The following is an 18,247-nucleotide window of genomic DNA, read 5'->3' as shown; positions in this document are numbered from 1 at the left end:
ATTTATGGTACCATGTATTATTTTAAAGCTTTAATGGCCGAAAACTGAGAAAACGTTTTGGGTTTTTTTACATTTTTTTCTCAATATTCACGTTTAAAATGCATTTAGACCCCAGGACTCTATTTGAAAGTTAAAATAATATTTAAATGCACTCCAATATACTCTCGGCAACTGTATTCACACTCTTTTTTTCTTTCTTTTATTGTTTATTAGTTTAGAGGCTAATAATTTTGATGATACATAGTAGGGGTATAAATACTCCATATATTCTATATATAAAGACATACTGTATTTTTACTAGCATAGATCATCAAAATCTTTAAATGATGATCTAACTGTAATACAGTTTTATAAAGGTTGGATGCGACTTTCAGTGACTTTGTTGGTTGGATCTTAGTCCACCAATTACTGGAGGATTCAGCTCCATGGAAAATATCAGACAACGAGCAGTATTTTAAAGTTTATTAGCATACTACTTATATTGTATTGTTGAATAAGATTCATGGCATACACTGTTCTATAATAGTTATTATTCTGATCTGTTGAAATTGGTCTAATAATAGTTTATTGTTTGATGTAGTAATCACGGTTATTGATATGCCTTTTTATGAAAATGGCTGTATTTAAAAATTTAAAAAAACACCAATAAAAATTATTGAAACCTAAAATGCATTTAGAAAAAAATAATTCTTAGCAAAATGTACCACCTAAAGAAAGCCTAATTGGTGGTGGAAAAAAAACAAGATATAGTAGTAATAAATAATAATAATAAGTAGTAATAAAGTTATTGGCGAATGAATGGGAGGTGAAAATTGCTCAGATGCATAAGGTGAAAAACCACTGAAGGCTGAAGTGGTTAATAGTGTGCTGATCCGGAAGCTGTTATGAGGTCTTCGGTATTTTTTAAATGGAGGATAGAGCATTCCATTGATCACGGTAGACAAACAAACAGAATGAAGGACAGGGGAAAGTGATTGACGAGTAGACTACACAGGAGGCGAGTATGACTTGCGTTGTTTATTTTGACTTTTATTTTTCAGTTCAGGTTTCCTTTAACTTCAAACTTCTCCAGCAATATTTGGTACAACAGGCAAAGGGTGTATAACTGTGCACCTGAATGGCTGACAGGCACCTGCTGACCAGATAAAGGTAGGAAATTGCTAGAGCTGGGAGTGAGCAATTGCGTGTAATGCAGTCAGCATTCAGTATAGAGGCAGTGGGGGTAAATTCCCTGGTGGCGAGAGTCCAGGGCTCACCCGCACTTTCTTCTAGGTATTGCATGGTGGTTTGGTGGCCCCTGCCATGGAGAGTCTGGGGCCCTTAGCTGTCACGTGAACCAGTGTTTGTGGTTCTCCAGCTATATTACCAGCCCTCAGAGACTTACAGTGGGATGCGAAAGTTTTGGCAACCTTGTTAATTGTCATGATTTTCTTGTATAAATCGTTGGTCGTTACGATAAAAAAACGTATTTATAGAACATGTGCAATCATTGTTTAAATAAGACAAGACAAATAACATTTATATTGCGCTTTTCTCCTTGCGGACTCAAAGCGCCAGAGCAGAGCAGCAGCCACTAGGGCGCGCTCTATTGGCAGTAGCAGTGTAAGGGAGACTTGCCAAAGGTCTCCTACTGAATTAGTGCTGGCTTACTGAACAGGCAGAGCCGAGATTCGAACCCTGGTCTCCTGTGTCAGAGGCAGAGCCCTTAACCATTACACCATCAGCCAACTGCCATATATAAAATTAAGCAGGTGCATAAATTTGGGCACGGTTGTTATTTTATTGATTTCAAATTCATTAGAACTAATTATTGGAATTCAAATTGGCTTGGTAAGTTCAGTGATCCCTGACCTACATACACAGGTGAAGCTGCCCTTCATCCATGATCTTTTCATTTCCAATGCTTTCACATTCTTTGGGATCACTGAAACCTGGCTGACCCCTTCTGACACAGTCTCACCTGCTGCCCTCTCTTATGGAGGTTTCTATTTTAGCCACACTCCTAGGAGTGGGAATAAACATGGTGGAGGGGTGGGCATTCTTCTCTCAGACAAATGTTCCTTCAAGCCTCTCACTCCTATTCCTTCTTTCTCCCTGCAATCCTTTGAAGTCCATACAGTCCGACTATACTCTCCCTCGAACCTCCAGATTGCAGTTATTTACCGCCCTCCAGGCCCTGCTTCTGTTTTCTTAGATCATTTCTCTGCCTGGCTTCTCCAGTTCCTGTCCTCTGACATCCCTACCATCATTATGAGTGATTTTAACATTCCTATTGACACCAAGAATGCTGTCTCCAACAAACTTCTTTCACTTGCTTCCTCCTATGGCTTGTCTCAGTGGTCCTCTACCTCAACCCAGACTGATGGCCATACGCTTAACCTCGTATTCAATCGTCTCTGCTCTGTCACTGACTTTACTAATGATCCACTACCACTCTCTGACCATAACCTACTTTGCTTATCTCTCTCCTCCTCTTTTCCTACCACCCTGGCACAAGCACGCTCACATACTCGAAGAAACTATCGCAATCTAGACATTCAAACTGTCTCTGATGCCCTGGCACCTCTCCTCACACAATCCTTCACTGACCCAGACTCGGCTGCTATACACTACAACAGCTCCATTACAAAAGTCATGGATGACTTCACCCCCCTCGTCAATGTCCGCCCTCACCGTGTCAGTCGCCAACCCTGGATGATCAAAGACACTAAACAGTTAAAAAGATGCTCTAGAGCAACGGAAAGGCGTTGGAGGAAAAGTAACACAAATTAGGACTTCATCTCATATAAAATAGCCTTGAACAACTTCAGAAACGCACTCTCTGTGGCTAAACAGTCCTATTTTTCATCCCTAATATCCGCCCATTTACACAATCCAAAACGCTTGTTCAGCACCTTCAACTCCGTTCTCCATCCCACTCCTTCTCCTCCTTCATCTTGCTTATCAGCTGAAGAATTTGCAACATACTTCACTGATAAAAGTGAATTCTCCACGCAGCCCTCAAATCCCACCTCCACACCTCTCATTGACTGCCCTCTAACTGCCTTCTCTACACTCTCTGAACATTCTCTCTCCTGTATAATATCCAAAACTAATCTAACCACTTGTTCTCTGGATCCTATTCCCTCCCATTTCATTCCACAGCTATCCTCATCTCTCATGCCTGCACTAACATCGCTATTTAACCTGTCCCTCTCCACTGGCATCTTTCCGTCGCCACTCAAAAAGGCTGTTGTGACACCACTACTTAAAAAACCATCTCTAGATCCTACCACACTCGCCAACTACCGCCCAGTCTCACTTCTCCCATTTGCTTCCAAACTAATTGAACGCCACATACATGCAGAATTAAGCCATTATTTATCAGCTAACTCCCAACTTGATCAGTTCCAGTCTGGCTTTCGCTCCAACCACTCCACGGAAACGGCCCTTACCAAAGTTGCCAATGATCTTCTTACAGCTAAATCCAAAAGGTCAATTTTCCATACTCATCCTTCTTAATCTGTCATCAGCATTCGATACGGTCGACCACACGTTACTCTTACAAATACTTTCAAATGTAGGAATAAAGGGCCTTGCTCTCACATGGTTATCTTCCTACCTCTCTGGAAGGTCCTTCACAGTCTCCTACTCAGACCAGATCTCTTCTCCTCATGCTTTGTCTGTCGGGGTTCCTCAAGGCTCTGTCGTTGGTCCCCTCCTCTTTTCCATCTACATGCACGGTCTTGGTGACTTAATCAACTCATTCGGGTTTCAATACCACCTGTATGCAGACGATACGCAACTGTATCTCTCGGACCCAGACCTTAACTCCCTCCTCAAACGTGTTCCTGACCGCTTGTCTGCTATATACTCCTTCATGTCCTCTCACTTCCTAAAACTTAATATGAGTAAAACGGAACTAATAATTTTTCTACCGTCTCTGGCCATCTCTCTGCCTGAAGTAACTATAAATGTTAACACTCCCATAACTTCAGTTCCCAAAGCACGGTGCTTGGGGGTAATATTCGACTCTTCTCTCTCTTTTATTCCTCATGTTCACTCCATAACCAGCTCCTGCCATCTCCAACTCAAAAATATATCTCGCATACGTCCCTTTCTCACTCAAGACACAACCAAAAGGTTGATACATGCTCTTATTTCTCATCTGGACTACTGCAACGTACTACTTTGTGGACTACCTTCTAACAAACTGGCCCCGCTTCAGTCGGTACTGAACTCAGCTGCTCGTCTCATTCATCTTTCTTCTCGATCTTCCTCTGCTGACCCTCTCTGTCAAGCTCTTCACTGGCTGCAAATTAACCAGAGAATCCAGTTCAAACTCCTAACCCTAATCTACAAAGCTCTCCACAATCTCTCTCCCCGGTACATATCCTCATTCATTTCCAGATACAAACCCAATCGCAATCTCAGATCTGCACACGATCTTCTGTTGTCCTCCTCTAGAATCACCTCCTTACATTCACGCTTACAAGATTTTGCACGCGCTTCACCCCTTCTCTAAAATCCCCTCCCACAACACATCCGTCACTCGCCAACCTTTGTTACTTTTAAACGCTCTCTAAAAACTCATTTGTTCCGACAAGCATATGCGCTACCTTAATCCACTTCCCTTTGTCCTAAGACCAAATTGCACTCCTACTAGGTATCCTAAAACACACTGCCTTTATATATTTTATCGTATACTACCCCTCCTCGTTTCCCCCCATTCCCTTTAGATTGTAAGGTCGCAAGGGCAGGGCTCTCTCCCCCTTTTGTGTCTTAGAAATCATTATACATTTTATTCATCATGTTATTTTTATCACTGTCATTACCACTTCTGTATTTTGTATGCTGTATCAATTTTTGTATTTTGTCACTAATTATGTATCTTGTATATTAGTGTACACCATTGTCTGTATTATGTACCCCATGTTTGTTTCTTACTTTGTACAGCGCCACAGAATATGTTTATAAATCAATAATAATAATAATAATAATAATAATGAGAAAGAGCATTTAAGGGGGTCAATTGTAAGTTTCCCTCTTTTTGATTTTCTCTGCAGAGTAGCAAAATGGGGGTCAAAAGAACTCTCAAATGACCTGAAGACAAAGATTGTTCACCATCATGGTTTTGGGGAAGGATACAGAGAGCTGTCTCAGAGATTTCAGCTGTTTGTTTCCACAGTTAGGACCATATTGCGGAAATGGAAGACCACAGGCTCAGTTCAAGTTAAGGTTCCAAGTGGCAGACCAAGAAAAATCTTGGATAAACAGAAGCGACGAATGGTGAGAACAGTCAGAATCAACCCACAAACCAGCACCAAAGACCTACAACATCATCTTGCTGCAGATGGAGTCACTGTGCATCGTTCAACCATTCGGCACACTTTACACAAGGAGATGCTGTGAGAGTGATGCATAGGAAGCCTCTTCTTCGCCCACAGCACAAACAGGTTCGCTTAAGGTATGCTAAAGCACATTTGGACAAGATAGCTTCATTTTGAAATAAGGTGCTCTGGACTGATGAAACTAAATGGTCTTTAGCCATTTATTTAGGAAAGGGTTCTTTACAGTAAGTGATTAAGATGTGGAATGCATTGCCACAGGAAGTCGTTATGGCAAACTCTATACCTGCATTTAAAGGGGGCTTAGATGCTTTCCTTGCGTTGAAAGACATCCATGGCTACAATTACTAGGTAATGCCTAATGATGCTGATCCAGGGATTTTATCTGATTGCCATCTGGAGTCGGGAAGGAATTTTTTCCTTTTGCGGCTAATTGGACCATGCCTTGTAAGGGTTTTTTCGCCTTCCTCTGGATCAACAGGGATATGTGAGGGAGCAGGCTAGAGTTGTACTTTGTACTAGTTGAACTCGATGGACGTATGTCTTTTTTCAACCAAAATAACTATGTAACTATAAAATTGAGTTATTTGGGCAGAACAATGCATGGAGGAAAAAAGAACACAGCATTCCAAGAAAACACCTGCTACCTACAGTAAAATATGGTGAGGGTTCCATCATGCTGCAGGGTTCTGTGGTCAGTGCAGGCACAGGGAATTTTGTCAAAGTTGAGGAACACATTCCATTCATTATCAGCAGATTCTGGAGACCAATGTCCAGGAATCGGTGATAAAGCTGAAGCTGCGTCAGGGCTGGATCTTTCAAGCAAGACAATGACCCTAAACACTGCTCAAAATCTAAGGCGGGGGGGTGGCGGGTTAGGGGAAAAGACTGGGGTGTGGCGGCATAGCTAGCATAGTTGCCCCAGTATAGGGAGTTTAGTTGCCCCAGTATGGCTAGAATAGGTACCCCAGCATAGCTAGTGTAGTGCCCCAGTATAGCTAGCATAGTGCCCCAGTATAGCTAGTATAGTGCCCAGTATAGCTAATATAGTGCCCAGTATGGGTAGGTAGTGCCCCAGTATAGTGCCCAGTATGGGTAGGTAGTGCCCCAGTATAGCTAGTATAGTGCCCCAGTATAACTAGTATAGTGGCCAGTATAGGTAGTATAGTGCCCAGTATAGCTTGTATAGTGCCCCAGTATAGCTAGTATAGTGCCCAGTAGGGCTAGTATAGTGCCCAGTATAGTCGTCCCCCCCTCCACCGCTGCTGTTACCTTAGCCGGTGTTTCAACTTCTTTGCATACCGGCGCCCCAGTATGGCTAGTATAGTTACCCCAGTATAGCTAGTGTAGTGCCTCAGTATAGCTAGCATAGTGCCCCAGTGTAGCTAGTATAGTGCCCAGTATTGCTAGGTAGTGCCCCAGTATAGCTAGTATAGTGCCCAGTATAGTTGTTGCCCCCCCCCCCCCCCCCCCCGCAGCTGCTGTTACCTGAGCCGGTGTTTCAACTTCTTTGCATACCGGCGGCCGCAGGACTCCTGCTTACACCTCATCACAGCAGCCGCGGGGCGCTCTGCTGTGAATCACACGCCGGCAGGAGAGAGGGGAATATAAGAGAGAAAGCGGACGCCAGCTAAGGTAACAGCAGCGGCGGCCGCAGGGGGTGGGGCAAGAGGACAGTCCCGCGGCTCAACTGCAAACGTCCCACGGACCAGCAGTGGGCCGCGGACCACAGGTTGGGGACCCCTGCACTAAGGCATTCATGCAGAGGAACAAGTACAATATTCTGGAATGGCCATCTCAGTCCCCAGACCTGAATATAATTGAAAATCTGTGTTGTGAGTTAAAGAATGCTGCCCATGCTCGGAAGCCATCAAACCTGAGGGCCTGTTTCCACTACACGCAGATTCTGCATGCAGAAAACTGACTCCAATGAATGTCTATGGGCCCGTTTCCACTGAACGCAATTTTTCTGATGCAGATTTCCCATAGGCATTCATTGGAGTCAGTTTTCTGCATGCAGAATCTGCGTGTAGTGGAAACAGGCCCTCATGAACTAGAGAGGTTACAGAGAAATGGTCCAAAATACCTTAAACCAGTATCCAGACTCTTATTAGAACCTACAGGAAGCATTTAGAGGCTGTCATTTCTGCAAAAGGAGGATCTACTAAATTTTGATTATATTTCTTTTTTTGTGGTGCCCAAATTTGTTCACCTGACTAATTTTATTTAAAGTGAATGGGAACCCATTTATAAATAAAATAAAGGAGAGGGAGGCTCTGGGTCCCACAGAGCTTTCCCTCTCCTCTCCCGGTCCCCGCTGTTGCGCTAGCTCCCCCGTAGCGGTATTCGACCGATTCGGTGAAATACCGCTGTTTCCCAGCTGACGGAAGGCTTCGGAAATGCTTCGGGAGCCTGAGTGCTCCCGAAGACGGGCCGCTCTACACTGCGCACGCACTCGCGCATGCGCAGTATGGAGCCGCCTGTCTTCGGGAGGACTCAGCTCCTGAAGTCCCCTCAGCGGGGGGGATGTGAACGGGGGATCCTGAGGGCACCGGGAGAGGAGAGTGAAGGCTCATTAGGACCCAGAGCCTTCCCTCTCCTTAGGTATCAGACTTTTTTTTTTTTATTTAAATATGGGTTCCCATTAGCTTTAAACAATTATTGCACACTTTGTGTGAAACCAATAAACTTAATTTCACTTCTCAAATATCACTGTGTGTGTCTCCTATATGATATATTTAACTGACAGTTTTTATTGTAACAACCAACGATTTATATAGGAAAATCATGACGATTAACTAGGTTGCCCAAACTTTCGCATAGCACTGTATATTACCGTATATACTCGAGTATAAGCCGAATTTTTTAGCCCAAAAAAGTGGCCCAAAAGTAGGGGTGTCGGCTTATACTCGAGTCGGAGAATGTCAGCCGTCAGTCAGAGAGTGTCATGTATGTCAGCACCCTGCCCATCACCTGCGGGGAGCCGGATCTTCTGTCTGACGTCCTACGGTGGTCAGACAGATGAGCCGGCTCACCACAGATGAGCCGGCAGAGACTAATGAGGAATCAAGGCGCACGGTTCACTGCACAGCGTGACCACTGACCAGAAGGCTGATAATGAAGGGAGGCGCGCGGCTCACTACACTCGTTTTGCTGATCGGTGAGTGACAGGAGCCCGCTGGGCATCACATTGCACATCACTGTTATGCCGGGCCACTTAAAACCATCTCCGCCATATACCCGCGACGGGGGGGGGGGGGGGGGGGGAGTCGCACAATCATGCATGACACGTCTCTTCACCCAACCCACTCTGTTAATGTCGGGGACACTTACAACCTTCTACCCGCATAGAAATGCAAAAAAGGGATCCGCAAACCAGAGCAGGATGAGGTGAAAAAGGCTGAAATGTTTATTAGAAAAATCCACAGACAAGGCAATAAAATCACAGGATCAACTAACGCGTATCGGGCCTACCATCTGCCCTTAGTCGTAGTTAAAAGTGAACCTGAACAAGAGGAAATTTATGTGAGACCAGGGGAGGGAAACTCCACCCCCGGGGACACACAAACCGCCTCCTTAAAGAGACATACATCCCCAATGGATACAATGTAGAAATACAATAATAACATTGAAAATGACATATAAAATGTACACTCCTGTTCAAGATCAACTGGATCCGAACAGTTACGTGCAGCCCTGGTGAATTCCCCCGTGGGGATGGCATTTAAGGTATGTCTGGGGTGACATGAGCTAGCGAGCAGGATGGAGTTTCCCGCTGTGGGTTTCCGAAAGGTACGGGTGGTAACTGTGTGTAATGAGGGGTTTCCTATGAGAGTAAGATCCAAAAAATCAATTTTGATCACATATTGAGGCCCCACTTTTCCTCTCCTAAATCATATATATTGTGTTTAGACAATAATCTATGTGAATTACTGCTGCTGTCCTCTCTCCTTTCCTATCCATATCTAACTTTACAGTTTGTCAGTGATAACATATTTTTACATTTTATATGTCATTTTCAATGTTATTATTGTATTTCTACATTGTATCCATTGGGGATGTATGTCTCTTTAAGGAGGCGGTTTGTGTGTCCCCGGGGGTGGAGTTTCCCTCCCCTGGTCTCACATAAATTTCCTCTTGTTCAGGTTCACTTTTAACTACGACTAAGGGCAGATGGTAGGCCCGATACACGTTAGTTGATCCTGTGATTTTATTGCCTTGTCTGTGGATTTTTCTAATAAACATTTCAGCCTTTTTCACCTCATCCTGCTCTGGTTTGCGGATCCCTTTTTTGCATTTCTCTACTACTATGGCCTGGCTTGCCTGATCCTGCACCGACTGGTATGATGGTTAGGGGTAGAGCGTCATGAACCTCCTCACTTCTCCCCGCATACCCGCAGGTGATGGGCAGGGGGGCGGCCATACATGACACTTCTCTCCACCCGGGGGGATAGCGGATTTCTATCAATCTTTTTACACAGGCCACTTAAACTCACAAGATATTCTCCATTATTGTAATTATTAAAAATAATGTTCTATGAAAGGCATATATAAAGTTGCCTTCTCGAGTGCCTTGCCAACATGTTCAGTGCGAGTTGCCCCCGGAATAAGCAGTGTGGGTTACGCTGCTTATTCCGGGGGCAACTGGCACTGAACATGTTGGCAACGCATTCGAGAAGGCAACTTTATACATGCCCTTCATAGAACATTATTTTTAATCATTAAAATAATGGAGAATATCTTGTGAGTTTAAGTGGCCTGTGTAAAAAGATTGATAGAAATCAGCTTAAACAATGGCTTAATCAATCATTCCCCTGCTTGCCATTTATACCCTCGGCCTATACTCGAGTTAATAATTTTTTCCTGGTTATTTTGGGGTCAAATTTAGGGGGTCGGCCTATACTCAGGTCGGATTATACTCGAGTATATATATGGGTATTTTCTGTTTCTCACAGGGGATTTTATTGAATGGGACTGAGGCTTTGCACATTAGGAATAATTAGGTTCCGTACTTGCCATCTGTAGAAAACACTAAAGTTACATGGCAGCCGTATAGAAGTACCGTAGGAAAGCACAGTGTGTCTGTGGGTGGTGTGGAGCACTCCCCAGATGCAGTTTAGGGACAGTGTCCATATGTCTAATTGTTTTTGTGTCTGGCAGCTCCGGTCCCTTAGCAGTAGCTATTTTTCTAGCACATTAGTAAAGTGGGATTTTCTTTGCATGTTTAAGCCTCAATTTGATGCAACCAATTAACTGTTTAGAAGATGGTGAAATTTGGATGTGATCCTGTCTTTTAGGCTGCTTTCACAGTGCAACGTTACAGCCGCACGTTACAGCAGCCCCTAACGCAGAACAACTCACAGTAATGAAAAATCAATGGGCTGTTCACAGTGCCCACATTGCGTTGGAGTATAATGCTGCACGTTAAATGAAAGTGCACCACGCTGTGCGTTATACTTGTATTTAGCTGCGTTAGAATGTTTGCACATGCTCAGTAATTTTTTTTTTTTTTTTAATTGACGCATGCGCTGTTTTCATTCGATCACTATGCGTCAAAAAGTATGCATCAAGAGACGCATAACGCAGTTAAATATAACGTCCAACTTCAATACTAACATGCATTGCCTTAGGGGCACGTTATGCGACCTTAACGTTGCATCAAAGCAATGTCTTAGTGTGAAAGAGCCCTTAACAGTCCGAAGGGGTAGGATTGCGGAGTGTATATGATATATTTACAACTGAGCATGAATTATTCCTTATCCATGTCAATGGAGCCAACTGTGGTGCCTTGTACGCAAAAACCTGCAAGAGTCAATGATTCGCTGCACACCGACATAGTATCAAAACCAATCCAAATGCTATGACATCCTGCTCTGACATTTCCCTTGCCACTTTATAGCGAGCCAGAAGTTTGCAAAATAACTAGGCTGTGTTCCTTTTACCGTAATCTTTTTGTGCCTGAAAGTGTTAACATTTAGTTATACAAGTGACAGTTTTTCTGAAGTCAGGCCTAAGTGGGACTATAGCGTGACACTCACCGATTAGGAATTAAAGGCATGAAACACTTTCCTGGTAGAGAAAGAGAGCAGGGGATAGATCAAACCCAATAGTTCATTTATGTTAGCTTCCAAGACACTGAAAGACTGTCAGCATATAAGACAACACAACACTAATGCTAGGATCACAGTGCTCAGTTGTGTTGTAGAATAATTCTGCATGTCAACTCACTACTCATACAATTCTATGGACCTGATCACAGTAACTGATCACGTTATTCTAATTTGCTGCATGCAGGCTTTGCATTAAAGTATATGACCAGTCTCCATTGCAGTTTACACAGAAAAACTCGTGATTATGCAATGGACCAATGTGAATCCAGCCTAAACATTTTTGTAGCCGATACAACAAAAAATTAGACTTTGTGATAGCTAAAGAAGTAATTTATAGGAGGAGGATGATAGATACAATAGTATATCTCATCTCTCTATTTTAAATCTCTGGTTTCCTTTCAGATCCTCTGACTGTACAGCTACCCTTTTAAGCCAACTTTCTATTGCTCAAGTTGCTTTTCGGTTCTAAGGCCTTCCAAGTGCTCAACCCTGCCCAGCAATTGACAAGCGAAAGGGTACTGAAGCAAGTAAGTGCAGCAAACATGAACTTAGCAAAAAGTAATTCTGACAGAACTTCTTTTGAGTTCTTTTTATATTTGGAAAAGTGAAAACAGATTTTATGGACAATCTACAAAACTTGGCATATAGATCCCTTATTACCTGGGATGATATGTTCTGGGGATCTCACGGCCCCTCCCCCCCCCCCCTACCCGCACACTTGGGCGGAACCACAAACAGTCAATCAGATTTCACCCATTCACATCAATAAGAAAATGTAGAAGGCTGCCATTCTCACAGTAATAAAGCCGGAGACCCCAAACTTGGCACAGTTTGTCACTTGGTGAGAGAGGTTAAATATTCAGTGAAAGTGGCCGCAGAAGAAGAAACTGCCAATCAAGTTTCAGCCATTCATTTTAAACTGGAAAATGTGAACTTCAACCATTTTTTAGTCGCAGGGTTATCAAATTAGGCACAGTTGGTCACTGAGCGATCTAGGAAAGTGGGTGGAGCCCACAACGGCCAATCAAAATTCACCTACTGACTTTCAACTGGAATACTAAAATTGCTGCCATTCTTACACTGTCAATGGCAAAGGCCTCAGACCTGCTATAGTTGGTCATTGGGTGAATGGGATTAAAATTCAGAATAGAGGGCGGAGCCACAAACAGCCAATCAGATTTGTTTGATTGATTTCAAGTGGAAAATTCCAACTGCTTCCATTCTTACATTATTGATGCCAAGTACCCCAAAGCTCACGAACTTAGCCATTGAGGGACTGTGTATCAAGTTTACAAAAAGTGGCCAGGCCCAACAACAACCAAATACATACCCGGGCAACGCCAGGTCTTCAGCTAGTTCTAAACACACATTTTTATTTTATTTTTATGTAAATGTATGCAGCTTGAAGACATATACAATAACTGTGGTCCATAGGGGTTGAGACTCGATCCCTCAGTGTATAAAAAAAAAAAAAAAAAAAAATCAGGGCCGAGTGCTGTATTGACGTGTTGCTACAAGTCTGTTGCTATGGAGGAGGGACAACACAAAGTGGACTACCGAGTGGTTTCTGATGGGCGGGGTGAAAAGAAGAAGGAGATACCTGGGCATTAATAGCGCAAGGAACAAACAAACGATCTCTGCTAAGAACTCATATCTTCTATATTGCTCTCAATCATTTCACATACGTACCAATTTACTGTTACTAGTGAGAGAATGCAACGTCCCTTGCCCTTGCTGTGACAAAATGCAGCACAAATGATCACGTCACGGTGAGAGACTGCTATACGCATTTATAGACACACACAGACACACTATCTGTCGGTTTGCTGCACTGATAATTTGCATAGCATAAAAAGGTAAATTTGAACTGTGATAAGAATGCGATGCCCCGCCCACATAGGTAGAGCACAGATCATGTGATCACCATTTTCAACTAGAAGTCAACAAGTTAAAGGCCTCGTTTTAGAACACGTCTGTAGTAAAACGTCATCAGTGGTCTGCGTCGCAGTGGCTTTATTTCTAATCCCGTAGTATCACTTTAAGTTGTGCAGAACTGGGAATAAGGTATTACAGAGCGACTACCTGAAACCGCTTGGTTTTTTTGGATTGGTAAAAAAAAAAAAATCATTTTGTTTAGGAGATTTTGTCATAACACAAACATGTTTTAAAAACCTATAAAAGAAGCAAAGTTTGACAGAAAGTAAGGATTCAATGCCAGGATGCCACAGTTTATTTTTCCATTACCGCAGAGTACAATTACAAATGCAAACACAGCTTCCATTCCAGGGCCGGATCAGTCACAAAGCAACCTTAGGCAGTTGCCTAGGGCCTGGTCAAAGTCCAAGGGCTAGTGGATGCTACCCCTACTAACTTTTACTGGAGCCGACTGACGTCAGTGACGGGACCCGGTTCCCGAAGCTGCGGGCAGCGGCGTGGGAGCGATCCGAGCAGATGGGTATCTTTAATATTTTCATCTCTGGAGTCCCTTTAAGTAATGTAAACACTTGAGGCTTTCTTTAGCTGAAATGATCAAAGGTGTGTACATGTATCCCCAGATGTAACAATCGTTCCAGTCAGATCACTGCCCCCCAATGCCTATCATGCCCTGCAGTTACTTCAAAGGCAGTTCCTGCAGTGTTTAACCGCTATTGCATCTACTTCCTCCTCCCCCATAAAGCAGTACACACATTGGATGCAAGCAGCTTGTCTACACAGCGATTGTTATTAAAATGCTTCCGTAAATGTTCTCCAAAAGTAATTTCAGGTGACAGATCATTCATATTTAACAAGATGAGTGGCCTTGGCGAGACGGAGCCAGAGCATCTATCAGTGGAAGGATAGGAGTGGGGCGAGTAGGCTGCTGCACCCCTTACCCCCTCTCTGCCCCCCCCCCTCTCAGCTAGAGGTTACCATTCACTTTTCTGTAAAAGTTCAGATGCATGAAGCACAGGTAAACTTATGTATGTTCACGTCTCCCTTAAGGCACAGGGAGTACCAAATCAACCAATGAAGAGGAAAGACACAAGACCATTTCAAACAATCTTATTAGGTGTATTTATCCTTTAATGAACTACAAGTCCAAGAAGGTTATGCAGTGAAAAGCCAGGTGGTCACGTTTGCCTGGATGGTTTTGAATTCGTTGTGTTCTGATGAAGGGAATGTACAGGTAGACACATGCAGAATACCACAGCTAAGCTCCTTTTGTAACAATGCTATCCTCTCCACTTCATACATATGAAGCAAGCACAGTTCCGATGAGATCAGAGTGCAGTGACCATTAATGAACAACATGTGGAAGTGAACTTCCGAGTTAGTTCACACAGACGTCAGCAGTGTGGGTCACCCCCCTTTGGTCCTCGCCTCCTGCACTCCAATCCCTTCTACATCCTCCCCATACTTCCTCCTTCACAGCCAGGAGGAAGTGTCAGGAGTGGAAGGAGGAAGTATCAGGAGGATGTAGAGGGGCATGTAGCACAAGAAGTGGGAACAAAGTGAGGTAAACCTCACTGCCACAGTCTGCATCAATAAATGCTTAGTGAACCTGAATTTTGCTTGCTTGTCCTTAGTCACTTCACCTGATCTGCATACTTGCTCTGAGTCAGGGACTGAGGTAGAAAAATGTCAACTTGGCAGCCAGAAAACTTTTTTCCCTGCCTTTTAGAAAGGGCTGCCTCCATACCCCTTCCTCTGAAATGGCTCCCAGCATTACCAACGCCACAAAGGCAGAGTCCAGGGTTTATTTTCATTAGTGTGGGAAGAGGACTTTTTGGGGTGTTTTATGCCCATCTGTGTCTAAACACCTTATCATATCATTCAAAAGCATTTTTTTACCTGGAATAAATAATTTTATCTATGCAATTTAGAAAATAAAAAACTAACTTAGGTATTTAAAATTATCTAACTCTCGTCAGCCTCCAGGTTGATGTTGTTTCCAAACTTGGCATAGAGCTGGATCTTTAGATCGCCCAGTACTTGCTGGATGGACTCTACCCGCCGCTGTGACGATTCAATCTCCTCTTCCACTGCTTTCTGGATAAACAGAGAAAGGAAACAGACTTCATCAGCATGAAGAAAAAACAAACATACGCAAATTTTACAGCCATCCTCACCTCTTTGGGAAATAAGCAGTGAGATCGGCAATAAAATAATCTTCTAATTCCAGTATATTATTAAACCGTGTCTGTACAGGCTCTTGACAGAAGTTTGCCCATTCCTATGCATTAACTCAAGACAGGGGTATAAAAAAAATAGATCACTGTGGGCAATAAGCCTGGCTTATCTTTAAAGCAAACCTGAAGCGAAAATAAACTTATTAGATAATGAGTTGTATGTGTAGTACAGCTAAGAAATAGAACATTAGTAGCAAAGAAAGGGGTCTTGTGTTGCTTTCCAGTACTGGAAGAATTAAAAAAAATCTTCAGTTACCTATGCAAAAGAGCTTCTCTGAGCTATTCAACCCACTGGGTGGAATACAGTCCTGTTTTCTGAAGCACTTAAACAGCCAAGAAACAGTGAGAGGCAGCTTGAGATGAGGTTTTACTGCAGGAAAGTTTAAAGGGTCGTTATTTCTGCTTTGTTTAATAGTTACAAAGACAGAGTGTAGATTTAAAACGGCGATTGTCACAGAATGGTGCAATGTTATTAAAAAAAAAAAAGCTATACACCTTAAAAAAAAAAAAAAAAAAAACCCATGAGACCCTTTTCTATGCTACTAATATTCTATTAATTGTCCATACTACACATACACTTCATTATATCATAAGTTTATCGCTAAAAGTTTGATTTAAAATTCATGTATTTTGAGAATGACATGTATGATGTATGTTTTTACGATCTTTTTCACTTACGATAAAAGCTGCACATTAGTGTTTTTTGTTGGGACAACCGTTTTGTAATTCTATACTATTATTGTACAACAAAAGGTGTTACTTGGCACCTCCCTCAGTACATTTATAGATTACTCTGTATAATTCTCTGAACAGGCGATCCCCTATTTACAAACGCGGTCCTGTTCCAGGAGATTGTTATATAGCAATTCTGCTGCTAAACTAATTGGCGGAGTCTCACTTGAGTAGGGTCTCTGCAGTTCATTCTCACTGCACCTGGGTTGGTTAGGCAACACAGCCTGGCTGGAACTGAACTGAACTGTACTGACTTTTGGACTTTTTATATGCAGACTTTACGGTAGACTGGAGGCACCGCAGCCTGGCTGGAACTGTACTGAACTGAACTAACTTTGGACTTTAAAATGTCTGTTTTGTGTTATCCTGTTCGATTTTCTTTTCGGTGCTTGTTTTTCTTTATGTACTTGTCTACGCCATGTGAACCACAACTAATTCCGAGTATGACTCCTGTCATACTTGGCGAATAAAAAGTGATTCTGATTCTGACTTATAACAGTTTGTTCTCCCCAAGCCCTTTTAGCTGTGTGCTCCATCCGACTGATTCTGGTGACTGCCTGGCTGTCATGGCTCTCCTATCAGCAGCACATGCAGAGGAGGCGGGGCAAGCCAGCAGAGCAGTGAACACTAATGAAGAGGGCCAGGACAGACACTTGCAGCTCTCCTGTCCTTCAAGTCAGCAGCAAAGCGCTGCTACCCCCTAGAGTTTGCTGCCTAGATGACTTGACTCAGGTTTTCATCATGGTAATTCAGGCAGCAAACTCTAGGGGGTAGCAACTCATTTCGGTATTGCCTGATGAGTATCGAAATGTATTCATAACGTTCTTTTGACAACAGTTCCTCTTTAAAACAAAGGTTTTATAAGTGGTCTTCTCAAACTGATGTGTGTAGTAGAAGGCACAAATCGAACAATACAAAAAAAAAAAAAATAAAAAAAAAAAAAAACCATAGAAAAAAAGAACATCACACAGCCTGCAGACTTGACACTTCCTGTGCTTAGCACATTCTTCATTGTGTAATAAGTGCACAATTAGTTCCTAATTAAGCATCATTACGAAAAACACCATAAGCCAAGTACAGGAAGTGAGAGATTTTCAGGTTGTGTGAAATCCATTGTTTTAGTGTTTTTCTGAGCATCTGTTTTGAGAAGTTGAAAACACTAAAGTTATTCCTTTTAACCTCCTTAGCGGTAACCCCGTGTGCGACACGGGGTAAGCCGCCGGAGGGTGCCGCTCAGGCCCTGCTGGGCCGATTTAAATAATTTTTTTTTTGCTGGACGCAGCTAGCACTTTGCTAGCTGCGCCAGCACCCCGATCGCCGCCGCGCGCCCAATCGCCGCTATCCGGTGCGGCGCGCGGCCCCCCCCCCCAGACCCCTGCGCTGCCTGGCCAATCAGTGCCAGGCAGCGCCAAGGGGTGGATCGGGTCTCCCAATGACGTCCCGACGTCGCTGACGTCATCCCGCCCCGTCGCCATGGCGACGGGGGAAGCCCTCCAGGAAATCCCGTTCTTTGAACGGGATTTCCTGATCGCCTATCGCTGGAGGCGATCGGCGGGGCTGGGGGGATGCCGCTGAGCAGCGGCTATCATGTAGCGAGCCCTGGGCTCGCTACATGATTTTTAAAAAAAAAAATTAAAAAAAAACTGCTGCGCTGCTTCTGGCGGTATTTTTCATACCGCCAAGGGGGTTAAAGAAAGGCATTATTGTGCCTTTGAAAGAACTTTCATTGTTATTACTGCGGGATGATATAGATCAGGGGTCCCCAAACGTTTTGGGTCAAGGTCCGGGTCAACATAATTCAGACTGCTGGGGGGCCGGAATATACATGAAATGACATAGAAGTCTTTGCAGGCCAGACAGTGAAGCATACCCAGGTAACAACCTGCAGTCGAATTGGACAACAGTGTCA

The 18,247-nt window shown here is 43.4% G+C and overlaps 1 protein-coding gene across 3 annotated transcripts in view; it reads right to left on the bottom strand.

The window, feature by feature from the left end:
- Positions 1-18,247, bottom strand: part of PFDN4 (prefoldin subunit 4) — a 117,569-nt gene that overhangs the window by 64,255 nt on the left and 35,067 nt on the right. For 2 of the 3 annotated variants that reach the window (XR_011025316.1, XM_068263537.1), the window contains exon 4: positions 15,317-15,466. Coding sequence is in view for 2 of the 3 variants with exons in the window: in XM_068263537.1 (XP_068119638.1) it covers positions 15,335-15,466 (132 nt within the window). In the remaining variant the exon portion in view is untranslated. Of the gene's footprint in view, positions 1-14,467; positions 15,467-18,247 lie in introns of those variants that run through there. The other variant, XM_068263536.1, reaches the window with a different exon arrangement.

The sequence above is a fragment of the Hyperolius riggenbachi genome, chromosome 12 (genome assembly GCF_040937935.1).
Source record: "Hyperolius riggenbachi isolate aHypRig1 chromosome 12, aHypRig1.pri, whole genome shotgun sequence".
Classification (NCBI taxonomy): domain Eukaryota; kingdom Metazoa; phylum Chordata; class Amphibia; order Anura; family Hyperoliidae; genus Hyperolius; species Hyperolius riggenbachi.
This window is presented reverse-complemented; position numbering and strand designations above follow the sequence as displayed.